This window comes from Rattus norvegicus, chromosome 5 (genome assembly GCF_036323735.1).
Source record: "Rattus norvegicus strain BN/NHsdMcwi chromosome 5, GRCr8, whole genome shotgun sequence".
Classification (NCBI taxonomy): Eukaryota; Metazoa; Chordata; class Mammalia; order Rodentia; family Muridae; genus Rattus; species Rattus norvegicus.
The window spans coordinates 149,922,284-149,935,926 of record NC_086023.1 but is presented as its reverse complement, the minus strand read 5'-3'; the positions used below and the strand labels follow the sequence as shown (position 1 = coordinate 149,935,926).

Sequence of the window (13,643 nt, the reverse complement as noted above, 5' to 3'; positions counted from 1 at the left end):
TTTTATATCATTTAAAAGACAGCCGGTGGTGGCATGGACCTTTGATCCCAGCAAGCACATGGAAGGCAGAGGCAGGTAGACCTCTGAGTTTGAGGCCAGCCTGGTCTACAGAGGAAGTTTGAGGACAGCCAGGGCTACACAGAGAAACCCTATCTCAAAAACCAATGAACCAAACAAACAAAAATGAAAACAAAAACAAAAACAAAAAACAAAAAACAAAAAAATAAAACCTAAAAATAAAGTAAGGATGCATGAAATTTTCCACTTTCTTCCTGGCCGTGCAGTCTGTGTGCTGTGTCCAGTGCTTGAATGCCCAGGAGAAGGGAAGCCTGTCGTTGTGATTGGGAGGTGACTGGTTTTCTTCTCACCCAAGAGAGCCTAGGATGCTGTCTGCAGGGACAAGGTCTTAACCGTGATGATGCCCATGGACGGAGAACCAGGGATGAACCTTAAGGACAGGATGTGAGTCACCGTGCTGGCCTTTAGTCAATTTGACTAATTGTTTCTGTGTTTTTCCTTGGGAGTGTGAGTAGGGAATAATACGAGTAACCTAAGGGACAAACAAACAGTGGGGGCAGATGATAAGCACCCAGATAAGTAGCTCCCTTGGGCGCTGGTTTGGACTGTTGGAAGACGAGGGGGAAATCAAACCCATTCGTCTTGATATCGGTTTATGTTTACAAAGCTTTTCATTTCCTAAAATCTCGATGTGGAGGAGAGTGGTTGAGGAAGGCCATACCAAATGGACCTCAGGCCTCCAAGTGCATGTTCGCACATGTGCCTACACCCACACACATGTACTAAAATAATTGGTAGCACTACCTAAACTGAGCGTGGGAGTGCATACCTGTGGTCCTAACACTTGAGAGCAAGAAGCAGGAGACCTGAAGTTCAAGCTTACCCTCTGGTTTTACTGCTGTGATCAGACACCATGACCAAGGCAAGTCTTATGAAGGACAGCATTTAACTGGGGCTGGCTAATAGGTTCAGAGGTTCAGCCTATTATCATCAAGGCAGGAACATGGCAGCACCCAGACAGGCATAGTACAGGAGGAGCTGAGACCTCTTCATCTTCATCCGAAGGCTGCTAGAATGGGGAAGGTCTTCAGGAAGCCTCTCCTCTTGCCTCAGGAGCAGCTTTGCCTTGGATATAGGGGGACTGAGGCAGCTGAGCAACACTGTCCCCTGCATTCGATCACATCTCTCTCTCTTTTTTTTTCTTTCCATCTTTATTAAATTGGGTATTTCTTATTTACATTTCAAATGTTATTCCCTTTCCTGGTTTCCATGCCAACATCACCCTAGCCCCACCCCTCCCCTTCTCTATGGGTGTTCCCCTTCCCATCCTCCCCCCATTACCGCCCTCCCCCCAACAATCACGTTCACTGGGGGTTCAGTCTTAGCAGGACCTAGGGCTTCCCCTTCCACTGGTGCTCTTACTAGGATATTCATTGCTACCTATGAGGTCAGAGTCCAGGGTCAGTCTATGTATAGTCTTTGGATAGTGGCTTAGTCCCTGGAAGCTCTGGTTGGTTGGCATTGTTGTTCATATGGGGTCTCGAGCCCCTCCCAACTCTTCAAGACCTTTCTCTGATTCCTTCAACGGGGGTCCCGTTCTCAGTTCAGTGGTTTGCTGCTGGCATTTGCCTATGTATTTGCCATATTCTGGCTGTTTCTCAGGAGAGATCTACATCCGGTTCCTGTCAGCCTGCACTTCTTTGCTTCATCCATCTTACCTAGTTTGGTGGCTGTATATGTATGGGCCACATGTGGGGCAGGCTCCGAATGGGTGTTCCTTCTGCCTCTGTTTTAATCTTTGCCTCCCTATGCCCTCCCAAGGGTATTCTTTTTTTTTTTTTTTCTCTTTTCTTTTTTTTTTTGGAGCTGGGGACCAAACCCAGGGCCTTGCGCTTCCTAGGCAAGCGCTCTACCACTGAGCTAAATCCCCAACCCTCTTGTTCTTCTTTTAAAGAAGGAGTGAAGCATCCTCATTTTGGTCATCCTTCTTGAGTTTCATGTGTTCTGTGCATCTAGGGTAATTCGAGCATTTGGGCTAATATCCACTTATCCATGAGTGCATACCATGTGTATTTTTCTGTGATTGGGTTACCTCACTTAGGATGATATTTTCCAGTTCCATCCATTTGCCTATGAATTTCATAAAGTCATTGTTTTTGATAGCTGAGTAATATTGCACTGTGTAGATGTACCACATTTTTGAATCCATTCCTCTGTTGAAGGGCATCTGGGTTCTTTCCAGCTTCTGGCTATTATAAATAGGGCTGCTATGAACATAGTGGAGCATGTGTCTTTGTTGTATGTTGGAGCATCTTTAAGGAATATGCCCAATAGCTGGGTTCTCAGGTAGTGCAATGATGAATTTTCTGAGGAACCTACAGACTGATTTCCAGAATGGCTGTACCAGTCTGCAATCCCACCAACAATGGAGGAGTGTTCCTCTTTCTCCACATCCTCACCAGCATCTGCTGTTGCCAGAGTTTTTGATTTTAGCCATTCTGACTGGTGTGAGGTGGAATCTCAGGGTTGTTTTGATTTGCATTTCCCTTATGACAAAAGATGTTGAACATTTCTTTAGGTGCTTCTCAGCCATTCGGCATTCCTCAGCTGTGAATTCTTTGTTTAGCTCTGAACCCCATTTTAATAGGGTTATTTGTCTCCCTGCAGTCTAACTTGTTGAGCTCTTTGTATATATTTTTTTTTTTTTGTTCTTTTTTTCGGAGCTGGGGACCGAACCCAGGGCCTTGCGCTTCCTAGGCAAGCGCTCTACCACTGAGCTAAATCCCCAACCCCTCTTTGTATATTTTTGATATAAGCCCTCTATCAGTTGTAGGATTGGTAAAGATCTTTTCCCAATCTGTTGGTTGCCGTTTTGTCCAAACAACAGTGTCCTCTGCCTTACAGAAGCTTTGCAGTTTTATGGGATCCCATTTGCCAATTCTTGATCTCAGAGCATAAGCCATTGGTGTTTTGTTCAGGAAATTTTCTCCAGCGCCCATGTGTTCAAGATTCTTCCCCACTTTTTCTTCTACTAGTTTGAGTGTATCCGGTTTGATGTGGAGGTCCTTGATCCACTTGGACTTAAGCTTTGTACAGGGTGATAAGAATGGATCGATCTGCATTCTTCCACATGCTGACCTCCAGTTGAACAAGCACCATTTGCTGAAAATGCTATCTTTTTCCATTGGATGATTTTGGCTCCTTTGTCAAAAATCAAGTGACCATATGTGTGTGGGTTCATTTCTGGGTCTTCAATTCTGTTCTACTGGTCTGTCTGTCTCTGTACCAATACCATACAGTTTTTATCACTATTGCTCTGTAATACTGCTTGAGTTCAGGGATAGTGATTCCCCTGGAAGTCCTTTTATTGTTGAGGATAGTTTTAGCTATCCTGGGTTTTTTTTTTTTTTTTTTTTCTGTTTCAAAAAGCTTTATTTTTACTTGGTCCAAGACTTGGGAGAGGCTCCAGGGCGGTTACAAAGCTGCCTAGTGGCTTTAGAGGTTCATTCGGGTGGAGGTGCTGAGGCGGTCGGTGCAGAGCAGAGGAGGGAGCCCCTTGGAAGGCACAGAGGCCTAGTCGTGCTTCAGAGTGAGGCGCTCAAAGAGATACTCGCCCAGAGATGCCTGGGCCACGCCAGTCTGCGCTGGTTGTGGCCCTGCCACCCTACGGAGGTTGGTCAGGTGGTTGCCCATCTTCTTGATGAGCTTCACCTCCTTATCCAGGAAGTGGCTTTCCAAGAAGTCACAGAGGTGAGGGTCTGTGCAGGCAGAGCCCAGGGCGTGCAGATCCAAGAGGGCCTGGTTCAGGTTCTTCTCCAGGGCCAAGGCAGCTTCCATGGCCTCCAGGGTTTTACCCCACTCATCTTGAGATGGCTTCTGCACATCCTGGAAGAGTGCACGGCCCCCGCGTTCGTTCTGCAACTTGAGGAGACGCTCGGCGCCCTCGCGCTTCTCCTCTGCCAATTCGCGGAAGAAGTGGCCTACGCCCTCCAAAGCCACGTCATCCCGATCAAAAAAGAAGCCCAGAGAGAGGTAGGTGTAAGAGGCCCGCAGGTGCAAGTTGACCAGGCGGTTCACGGCAGCTTCCACTTCGGTGGAATAATTCTGACGAATCTGAGAGGTCATGGCTGATCCGGAGTATGGAGCTAACCACGAAGACGGGGCTGGCTGGTCCTAGGAGCCGAAGGCGGCAAGGAGATGGTCCCGGAGGCTGCGACTGGAGAGGCTTGTAAGGCGGCTGGAAGTGAATAAAGTGGGAGTCCCCGGGTCTGTTCCGTCCAAACACTGTTGAAGCAAGATACAGATCCTCGGGATCTCCAAAGTGCTGCTATCCTGGGTTTTTTGTTATTCCAGATGAATTTGCAAATTGTTCTGTCTAACTCTATGAAGAATTGGATTGGAATTTTAATGGGGATTGCATTGAATCTGTAGATTGCTTTTGGTAAAATGGCCATTTTTACTATATTAATCCTGCCAATCCATGAGCATGGGAGATCTTTCCATCTTCTGAGATCTTCAATTTCTTTCTTCAGAGGCTTGAAGTTTTTTTTTTTTTTTTTTCTTTTTTTTCCGGAGCTGGGGACCGAACCCAGGGCCTTGAGCTTCCTAGGTAAGCGCTCTACCACTGAGCTAAATCCCCAGCCCCTGAGGCTTGAGGTTTTTATCATACAGATCTTTCACTTGCTTGGTTAAAGTCACACTGAGGTATTTTATATTATTTGGGACTATAATGAAGGGTGTCGTTTCACTAATTTCTTTCTCAGCTTGTTTCTCTTTTGTGTAGAGGAAGTCTACTGATTTATTTGAGTTAATTTTATACCCAGCCACTTTCCTGAAGGTGTTTATCAGCTTTAGTAGTTCTCTCGTGGAACTTTTGGGATCACTTAAATATACTATCATGTCATCTGCAAATAGTGATATTTTGACTTCTTCCTTTCCAATCTGTATCCCCTTGATCTCCTTTTGTTGTCTGATTGCTCTGGCTAGAACTTCAAGAACTATATTGAATAAGTAGGGAGAGAATGGGCAGCCTTGTCTAGTCCCTGATTTTAGTGGGATTGCTTCAAGTTTCTCTCCATTTAGTTTAATGTTAGCTACTGGTTTGCTGTTTATGGCTTTTACTATGTTCAGGTATGGGCCTTGAATTCCTGTTCTTTCCAGGACTTTTATCATGAAGGGGTGTTGAATTTTGTCAAACGCTTTCTCAGCATCTAATGAAATGATCATGTGGTTTTTATCTTTCAGTTTGTTTATATAGTGGATTACGTTGATGGTTTTCCATATATTAAACCATCCCTGCATACCTGGGATGAAGCCTACTCGATCATGATGGATAATTGTTTTGATGTGTTGTTTTTGGATTTGGTTTGCAAGAATTTTATTGAGTATTTTTGCGTTGATATTCATAAGGAAAATTGGTCTGAAGTTCTCTTTCTTTGTTGGGTCTTTGTGTGGTTTAGGTATAAGAGTAATTGTGGCTTCATAGAAGGTATTCGGTAGTGATCCATCTGTTTCAATTTTGTGGAATAGTTTGGATAGTATTGGTATGAGATCTTCTATGAAGGTCTGATAGAATTCTGCACTGAACCCATCTGGACCTGGGCTCTTTTTGGTTGGGAGACCTTTAATGACTGCTTCTATTTCCTTAGGAGTTATGGGGTTGTTTAAATGGTTTATCTGTTCCTGATTTAACTTCAGTACCTGGTATCTGTCTAGGAAATTGTCCATTATCTCCAGATTTTAAGTTTTGTTGAATATAGACTTGTGTAGTAGGATCTGATGATTTTTTGAATTTCCTCTGATTCTGTTGTTATGTCTCCCTTTTCATTTCCGATTTTGTTAATTTGGACGCACTCTCTGTGTCCTCTCGTTAGTCTGGCTAAGGGTTTATCTATCTTGTTGATTTTCTCAAAGAACCAGCTTTTGGTTCTGTTGATTCTTCGTATAGTCCTTTTTGCCTCTACTTGGTTGATTTCAGCTCTGAGTTCGGTTATTTCCTGCCTTCTACTCCTCCTGGGTGTATTTGCTTCTTTTTGTTCTAGAGCTTTTAGGTGTGCTGTCAAGTTGCTGATATATGCTCTCTCCTGTTTCTTTCTGCAGGCACTCAGAGCTATGAGTTTTCCTCTTAGCACAGCTTTCATTGTGTCTCATAAGTTTGGGTATGTTGTACCTTAATTTTCATTAAATTCTAAGAAGTTTTTAATTTCTTTTTTTTTCGGAGCTGGGGACCGAACCCAGGGCCTTGCGCTTCCTAGGTAAGCGTAATTTCTTTTTTTTATTTCTTCCTTGACCAGGTTATCATTGAGTAGAGCATTGTTCAATTTCCATGTATATGTGGGCGTTCTTTCCTTATTGTTATTGTAGACCAGCTTTAGCCTGTGGTGATCTGATAGGATGCATGGGATTATTTCTATCTTGCTGTATCTGATGAGGCCTGTTTTGTACCTGATTATATGGTCAATTTTGGAGAAAGTACCATGAGGTGGTGAGAAGAAGGTATATCCTTTTGTTTTAGGATAGAATGTTCTATAAATATCTATTAAGTTCATTTCGTTCATGACTTCTGTTAGTCTGTCTATGTCTCTGTTTAATTTCTGTTTCCATGATCTGTCCATTGATGAGAGTGGGGTGTTGAAATCTCCTACTATTATTGTGTGAAGTACAATGTGTGCTTTGAGCTTTAGTAAGGTTTCTTTTATGAATGTTGGTGCCCTTGTATTCGAAGCATAGGTATTTAGGATTGAGAGTTCATCTTGGTAGATTTTTCCATTGATGAATATGAAGTGTCCTTCCTTATCTTTTTTCCTGACTTTTGGTTGAAAATCAATTTTATTTGATATTAGAATGGCTACTCCAGGTGCTGGGGATTTAGCTCAGTGGTAGAGCGCTTACCTAGGAAGCGCAAGGCCCTGGGTTCGGTCCCCAGCTCCGAAAAAAAGAACCAAAAAAAAAAAAAAAGAATGGCTACTCCAGTTTGCTTCTTCAGACCATTTGCTTAGAAAGTTGCTTAGAGGTAGTGTCAGTCTTTGTCTCTGAGGTGTGTTTCCTGAAGGAAGCAAAATGCTGGTTCCTCATTACATATCCAGTTTTTTAATCTGTGTCTTTTTTTTTAAAGATTTATTCATTTATTATATATAAGTACACTGTAGCTGTCTTCAGATACACCAGAAGAAGGCATCGGATCTCTTTACAGATGGTTGTGAGCCACCATGTGGTTGCTGGGAATTGAACTCATGACCTCTGGAAGAGTAGTCGGGTGCTCTTAACCACTGAGCCATCTCTCCAGCCCCTAATCTGTGTCTTTTTATTGGGGAATTGAGTCCATTGATGTTGAGAGATATTAAGGAATAGTGATTATTGCTTCCTGTTATATTCATATTTGGATGTGAGATTATGTTTGTGTGCTCGTCTTCTCTTTGTTTTGTTGTCAAGACGATTAGTTTCTTGCTTTGTCTAGGGTGTAGCTTGCCTCCTCGTGTTGAGCTTTACCATTTATTATCCTTTGTAGGGCTGGATTTGAAGAAAGATATTGTTTAAATTTGGTTTTGTCATGGAATATCTTGGTTTCTCCATCTATGTTAATTGAGAGTTTTGCTGGATATAGTAACCTGGGCTGGCATTTGTGTTCTCTTAGTGTCTGTATGACATCTGTCCAGGATCATCTGGCTTTCATAGTCTCTGGTGAGAATTCTGGTGTGATTCTGATAGGTCTTCCTTTATATGTTACTTGACTTTTCCCTTATTGCTTTTAATATTCTTTCTTTGTTTTGTGCATTTGATGCTTTGACTCTTATGTGATGGGAGGAGTTTCTTTTCTGGTCCAATCTATTTGGAGTTCTGTAGGCTTCTTGTATGTTTATGGGCATCTCTTTCTTTAGGTTAGGGAAGTTTTCTTCTATGATTTTGTTGAAGATATTTGTTGGGAGTCTTCACTCTCTTCTATACCTATTATCCTTAAGTTTGATCTTCTCATTGTGTCTAGGATTTCCTGTATGTTTTGGGCCAGTAGCTTTTTCCATTTTCCATTATCTTTGACAGTTGAGTCAATGATTTCTATGGAATCTTCTGCTCCTGAGATTCTCTCTTCTATCTCTTGTATTCTGTTGGTGATGCGGCTCCTTGTCTCTTCCTTTGGTTTTCTATATTCAGGGTTGTCTCCCTTTGTGATTTTTTATTGTTTCTATTTCCATTTTCAATTCCTTCACCTGTTTGATTGTGTTTTCCTATAATTCTTTCAGGGATTTTTGTGTTTCTTCTCTAAGGGGCTTCTACTTGTTTACTTGTGTTTTCCTGCATTTCTCTAAAGGAGTTCTTTATATCTTTCTTTAAGTCCTCCATCATCATGATCAAATGTGATTTTAAATCTAGATCTTGCTTTTCTGGTGTGTTTGGATATTCAGTGTCTGCTTTGGTGGGAGAATTGGGCTCCAATGATGCCATGTAGTTTTGGTTTCTGTTGCTTGAGTTCCTGTGCTTGCCTCTCACCATCAGGTTGTCTCTGGTGTTACCTTGTTCTGCTATTTCTAGCAGTGGCTTGACCGTCCTCTAGGCCTGTGTGTCAGGAGTGCTGTAGACCTGTTTTCCTGTTTTCTTTCAGCCAGTTATAGGAACAGAGTGTTCTGTTTTCAGGCATGTAGTCGTTCCTGTCTACTGGCTTTCAGATGTTCCTGTGGGTGTGTGTCCTGAGTCCACTAGGCAGGTCACTTGGAGCAGAAAAGTTGGTCTTACCTCTGGTCTTGGGCCTGAAGTTGCTCCTTGGGGCTGGGTTTCAGCTCTCTGTTGTGGTTTGCCCTGAAGTTATCTGTATTTTGATGCTAATTCCACTGCCCCAAGGACAGCTGCCTAGTCAGTACTCAGGAATCAGGTGACTTCACCAGAACCTTCTCCCCATTGAATCTGTAAAGTAGGGGCAGGTACAGGATAGAAGGAGGCCTGTCATTGGAGGAGAAGGAAGGTGGGCAGGAGAGAAGTTTGAAGGAAGAGGAGGAACTAGAACAGAAAGGAAGAGACAGGAGGGAGAGAGAGAGAGAAGCCGTGGCAGGACAATATGGCGGGTGACGTTAAGATTCCACGCTGTACCTTTATAGGTTGTTACAAATGTTCTTAAGGGATGGATGGTACTGGGCTTTGTATGTTTTGTTTTGTTTTGTTTTGTTTTCGGAGCTGGGGACCGAACCCAGGACCTTGTGCTTCCTAGGTAAGCGCTCTACCACTGAGCTAAATCCCCAGCCCCCTAAAACAGACAGCATTTTTTTTTTTTTGGTTCTTTTTTTTGGAGCTGGGGACTGAACCCAGGGCCTTGTGCTTCCTAGGCAAGCGCTCTACCACTGAGCTAAATCCCCAACCCCCTGGGCTTTATATGTTTAGGTGGGCAATTATATCTTTTCAATTGGGTCAAAGATTATTGTGTTGTGTGTTCTTTTATGTGATGGTTTGAGTGTAGGAAAGTGCGGTGGCAGGAGACTCTGAGCCACCAAGGAGTTGGGATGTGTTTCCGCCAAGATATCTAGCAGATATCTTGGGGCACCGCAGTGCAGGACCTAGTGGGATAAAAGACAACTATACTTTTTTTTTTTTTTTTAACAACAACAGATGGCGCCCAACGTGAGGCACAGCAACAGCTCTCTATGAGGGCAGCAACCAGAAGGGCCTGCCCCTCCTTCTCTGGCTTCCCTGTGCACAGGGTACCCAGATGGCGCTAGGCGTTTTCCTCTAGAGTCAGAAATGTGGGCAGAGAGTAGTCTCCTCTGGTTTCCCAGGCGTGTCTGCCCCTCTGAAGGACTAGCTTTCCCTCCCACGGGATTTAGGTGCAGGCAACTGTTTAACCAGGTCCCTTCAGTTCCAGGCGCAGTCTGGACTGTAGGGCTCCTGCAGCTTGAGTGCTGCATCTCTCTTTTTTAGGCCATAAATTTAATTTCTCCTTTGAAATCTTCATCTATAACTCCCGGATACACAATGAGTCCTTGGGAAGTCAATCCACTCCTTCCCAAGACCACACTCTACTGTCCCTTAAAAGGACCATAAACTCCAGTAACTATGGTATAACATTGAATTTGGGGGGACAGAGTAAGACGTTTATCTGTGACTAAGTCTTGAGCCAAGCGGCCTGCAATAGCGCACATTAAATCTCCAACTTTGAATGAAGCATTTTTGGTCTGCTTGTCACCCCTTGGCTCATACCTTTTTCTTTGGGGGCTTGAACTAGGCCCCCAAAGCTATTTTCCCATGGTAAGAAATTACCCTGATTATCTCTTTTGGACCTACACTCATTGGTCCAATACCAACTCTTGCCACATTTCCTGAATACCCCTGGAAACCTAGGTTACTTTTTCAAGCCATCTGTGCACTGGAATTACTGACATTCCCCATGCCCAGGAGAAACCATGTATATATAGAAATAGTTTCTATATTTAGAAAACCATTTCCCTTAGAGATTCCTTGTTCACAATTTTGTTACAAATGATTTTTATCACAATTAAAGCACCAGGTGTTTTGAGATCTGAGAGCTTTAACCGCTTGGTCACAGCCTCACTGCACATGAGTGTATATCCTGCAATTGAAGCACTGCTGATTTTGATATTGGAGACCTCTAACTACAGCTTAATCTATATTAACTATATTAGTGTGGAACCTGTTTATCCTTTATCCACTCATCTGTAGGCACTGCTCTTGATTTTAGTGGTCCTTTATCTTTTTACATTCGGTGTTTGCATTTCCCTATGTCAATGTCTCTATCCAGGTCTGTCTTGTGTCAGGGTCTGATTTTTTGAAAAAAAAAAAAATTAGTGAAGGCTTCTCCAGAGCCTTGTATAATCTTTGTAAATGAGGTAGATTCCCCCATTCAACTCAACTCTTTCCCAAGCTCTTTTTTTTTTTTTTCTTTTTTTGGTTCTTTTTTTCCGGAGCTGGGGACCAAACCCAGGGCTTTGAGCTTCCTAGGCAAGCGCTCTACCACTGAGCTAAATCCCCAACCCCTTTCCCAAGCTCTTAAATCCACTGCTAACCTACAATGTTTTATAGTAGCACCATCAAGTTGAACCTGTTCTTGCATATCAGAGTACCGTCCTTCACCCAGAAACTGATACGTCACTACATTCGTTCTATTTCACTGTTCAATATTCATGGCTTATTCCCTCCACCATGTTAACTGTTGCAATTGGGGACTGGCTTCTAGTACAGCTGTCACCAATCCCTTCCAGTCTTGTGAGAAACTCCATTTTGAGTAGCCCAGTTATTTAGAATTTGTTCCACATGAAGCAAATGCATCCTACATAAAATCACAGCCTCTTTAAAATGCCTGGTGTCTATCATTTCTATAAGACCTCAGGCTGCCTCATCATAACCTTGTTTTAGACCACTAGCAGGAAGAGGAAAAGGAAGAGGAGGAGGAAGAGAAGGAGAAAGAGGAGAAGGAGAAGAAAAAGGAGAAGAAGGAGAAGGAGAGAGGAGGAGGAGGAGGAAAAGAAGAAGAAGAAGAAGAAGAAGAAGAAGAAGAAGAAGAAGAAGAAGAAGAAGAAGAAGAAGAAGAAGAAGAAGAAGATCATCCCTCCGGGAACAAAGTGGAGGATATCCCAGTGGTAGCAGTTACAATAAACATTTTTGCTGGCATCTTGAAAAAAAATCCATTACTTCATCCATTTTGTGGGTTCTTTTTTCCTCACCCTTTATTGCCTCTCCCCAGTTTCACCCCTATCACTAGATAGGAGAGAAAGAAGGATAGATAGGGAGAGAGATGGGGAGAGAGGGGGAGGGGGAGAAGGAGAGGGAGAAGGAGAGAGGGAGGGAGGGAGATAGATCTCTGAATCTAATTTTTTCTTCGCATTTTTTTTTTGAGCACAACTACTAATGAATCACAATCAGCCTCCCTAATAGACCAACAACCATCATCCCCACCTATTGGGGCTCTAGAATTTATACTCTCTCTGAAAAGATCCCAGAATTCCAAACGATGCACCATCACAGAAATCATCTGCAGCTGGCAAACATATGCCTCTGCTAGAGCACGAGGCAAATCATAGTCACCTGCTCTGAAGCAGCTCCAGAACCACACCTGCGGTTAAAAAGCAAAACATATATTACTTCTGGGTGTTTGTTTCCTTTTTGTTTTTTTGTAAACAAAAACTCCAGAATTCTTACTATTGCTGGAGAGGTGGCCTAACAGTTAGGGGTGCTGGCTGCTCTTCCGGGACCCAGGTCAAATTCCCTGCAGGGACATGGATGCTCACAACTGTCTGGACCTCCAGGTCCAGAAAATCTGACACTGCCTACACTGTCCTCTGACCTCTGCAAGCACTAGGCATGTACATGGTACACCAAACATTTATGCAATCATATACCTAAAATAAAATATAAATTAAAAACAACAACAAAACCCCCAAGGAAGCAAACAGCAGCAGGAATTTCATAGCATGAGCTTGTGAAGTTGCTGGGTGGGTAAAGTTGCTTTCCCCTAAGTGTAACAACCTAAGTTTGATCCCCAGGACCCACCCGTTGGAAGAGAGAAACCAACTCCCTCAAGTGGGCCTCTGACCTCCACACCCATGCTGTATAGCACTTATATGGGCACCCATTCATACGAAATAAATAAATAAATAAATAAATAAATAAATAAATAACTTTTTTTTTCAAAGAGAAAAAGGCCAAAACACAGTAGGCAAGATGGCTCAGATGGTAAAGATATTTGCTGCCAAGTCTGACCGTTGAATTTCAATCCCTGGAACCCACACATTGGAAGAAAAAAACTGGGTGCTGCAGCTTGACCTCTGACCTCCACACTCACACTGCGGCTCATGTGTCCCCCTTTACAAATAAATGAAATGTTTTGTTTTTAGTATTTTTTAATTGGAAGAATACAAGATTTAGATTTCAGAGCAGTTGGGGTTTTGTTTGTTTGTTTGTTTGGACTAAGGATGGTCAGTTTAGAGAGGTAAAGTTTCTTTTGTTCTGTATTTATTTAATTTATTTATTTATCTATCTATTGGTCTTAAGCTCCTGGGTTCATACGATTCTCCTCCATCAGCCTCCTAAGTTGTTAGGATCCTAAGCAATCTCCACCATGTCCACTGTCCTTAATGATGGCTGCTTTCAAGATGTCTGTGTCTTGATTCCATCAGTCCCTCCAGGCAGGTAACCTCTATTACCTCCATGTCCTTTACATGTGTTCCTCTAGATAATCCTTTCTTCTGGGCGGTAACCTCTACGTCTGGTACATGTGCTCTCCATAGAATAGCCCTTTTCAGTATTCTGGAAAATTCCCTTTATGTCTCTTGTGTTGACTTTCCAAAGTCCCAAAACAGTGTATGTGTGTGTGATTGTGTGTGTGTGCACGTGTGTACGCGCACACGTGTGTGCGTGTGTGTGTGATTGTGTGGGTGTATGCGCCGTGTGTGTGTATGTGTGTGCATGTGTGCGTGTGCGTGCGCGCGCGTGCGCTCGCACAGACCCACGTGTAGATGTGCACACTACAAACATGCAGTATATATGCACGTGTCCTGACCTGTGCAGGCCTCTGAAGTCAAAGAAAGACATGTGGGGTCCTGTCCTATCTTTCTCCACCTTATTCCCTGGAGACAGAGCCTCCTTTGAGACTGAGCTCACCATTCCCCTTGATTTCCCTGGGGTTAGTC

General features: G+C 43.2%; 1 protein-coding gene across 1 annotated transcript; it reads right to left on the bottom strand.

The window, feature by feature from the left end:
* Positions 1-3,448: 3,448 nt before the first annotated feature.
* On the bottom strand, positions 3,449-6,523 carry LOC120102993 (ferritin light chain 1-like). The gene has a single exon (XM_063288631.1). It carries the CDS (start codon positions 4,141-4,143, stop codon positions 3,592-3,594), a length of 552 nt encoding a protein of 183 aa, XP_063144701.1. The 5' UTR covers positions 4,144-6,523; the 3' UTR covers positions 3,449-3,591.
* Positions 6,524-13,643: the final 7,120 nt, after the last annotated feature.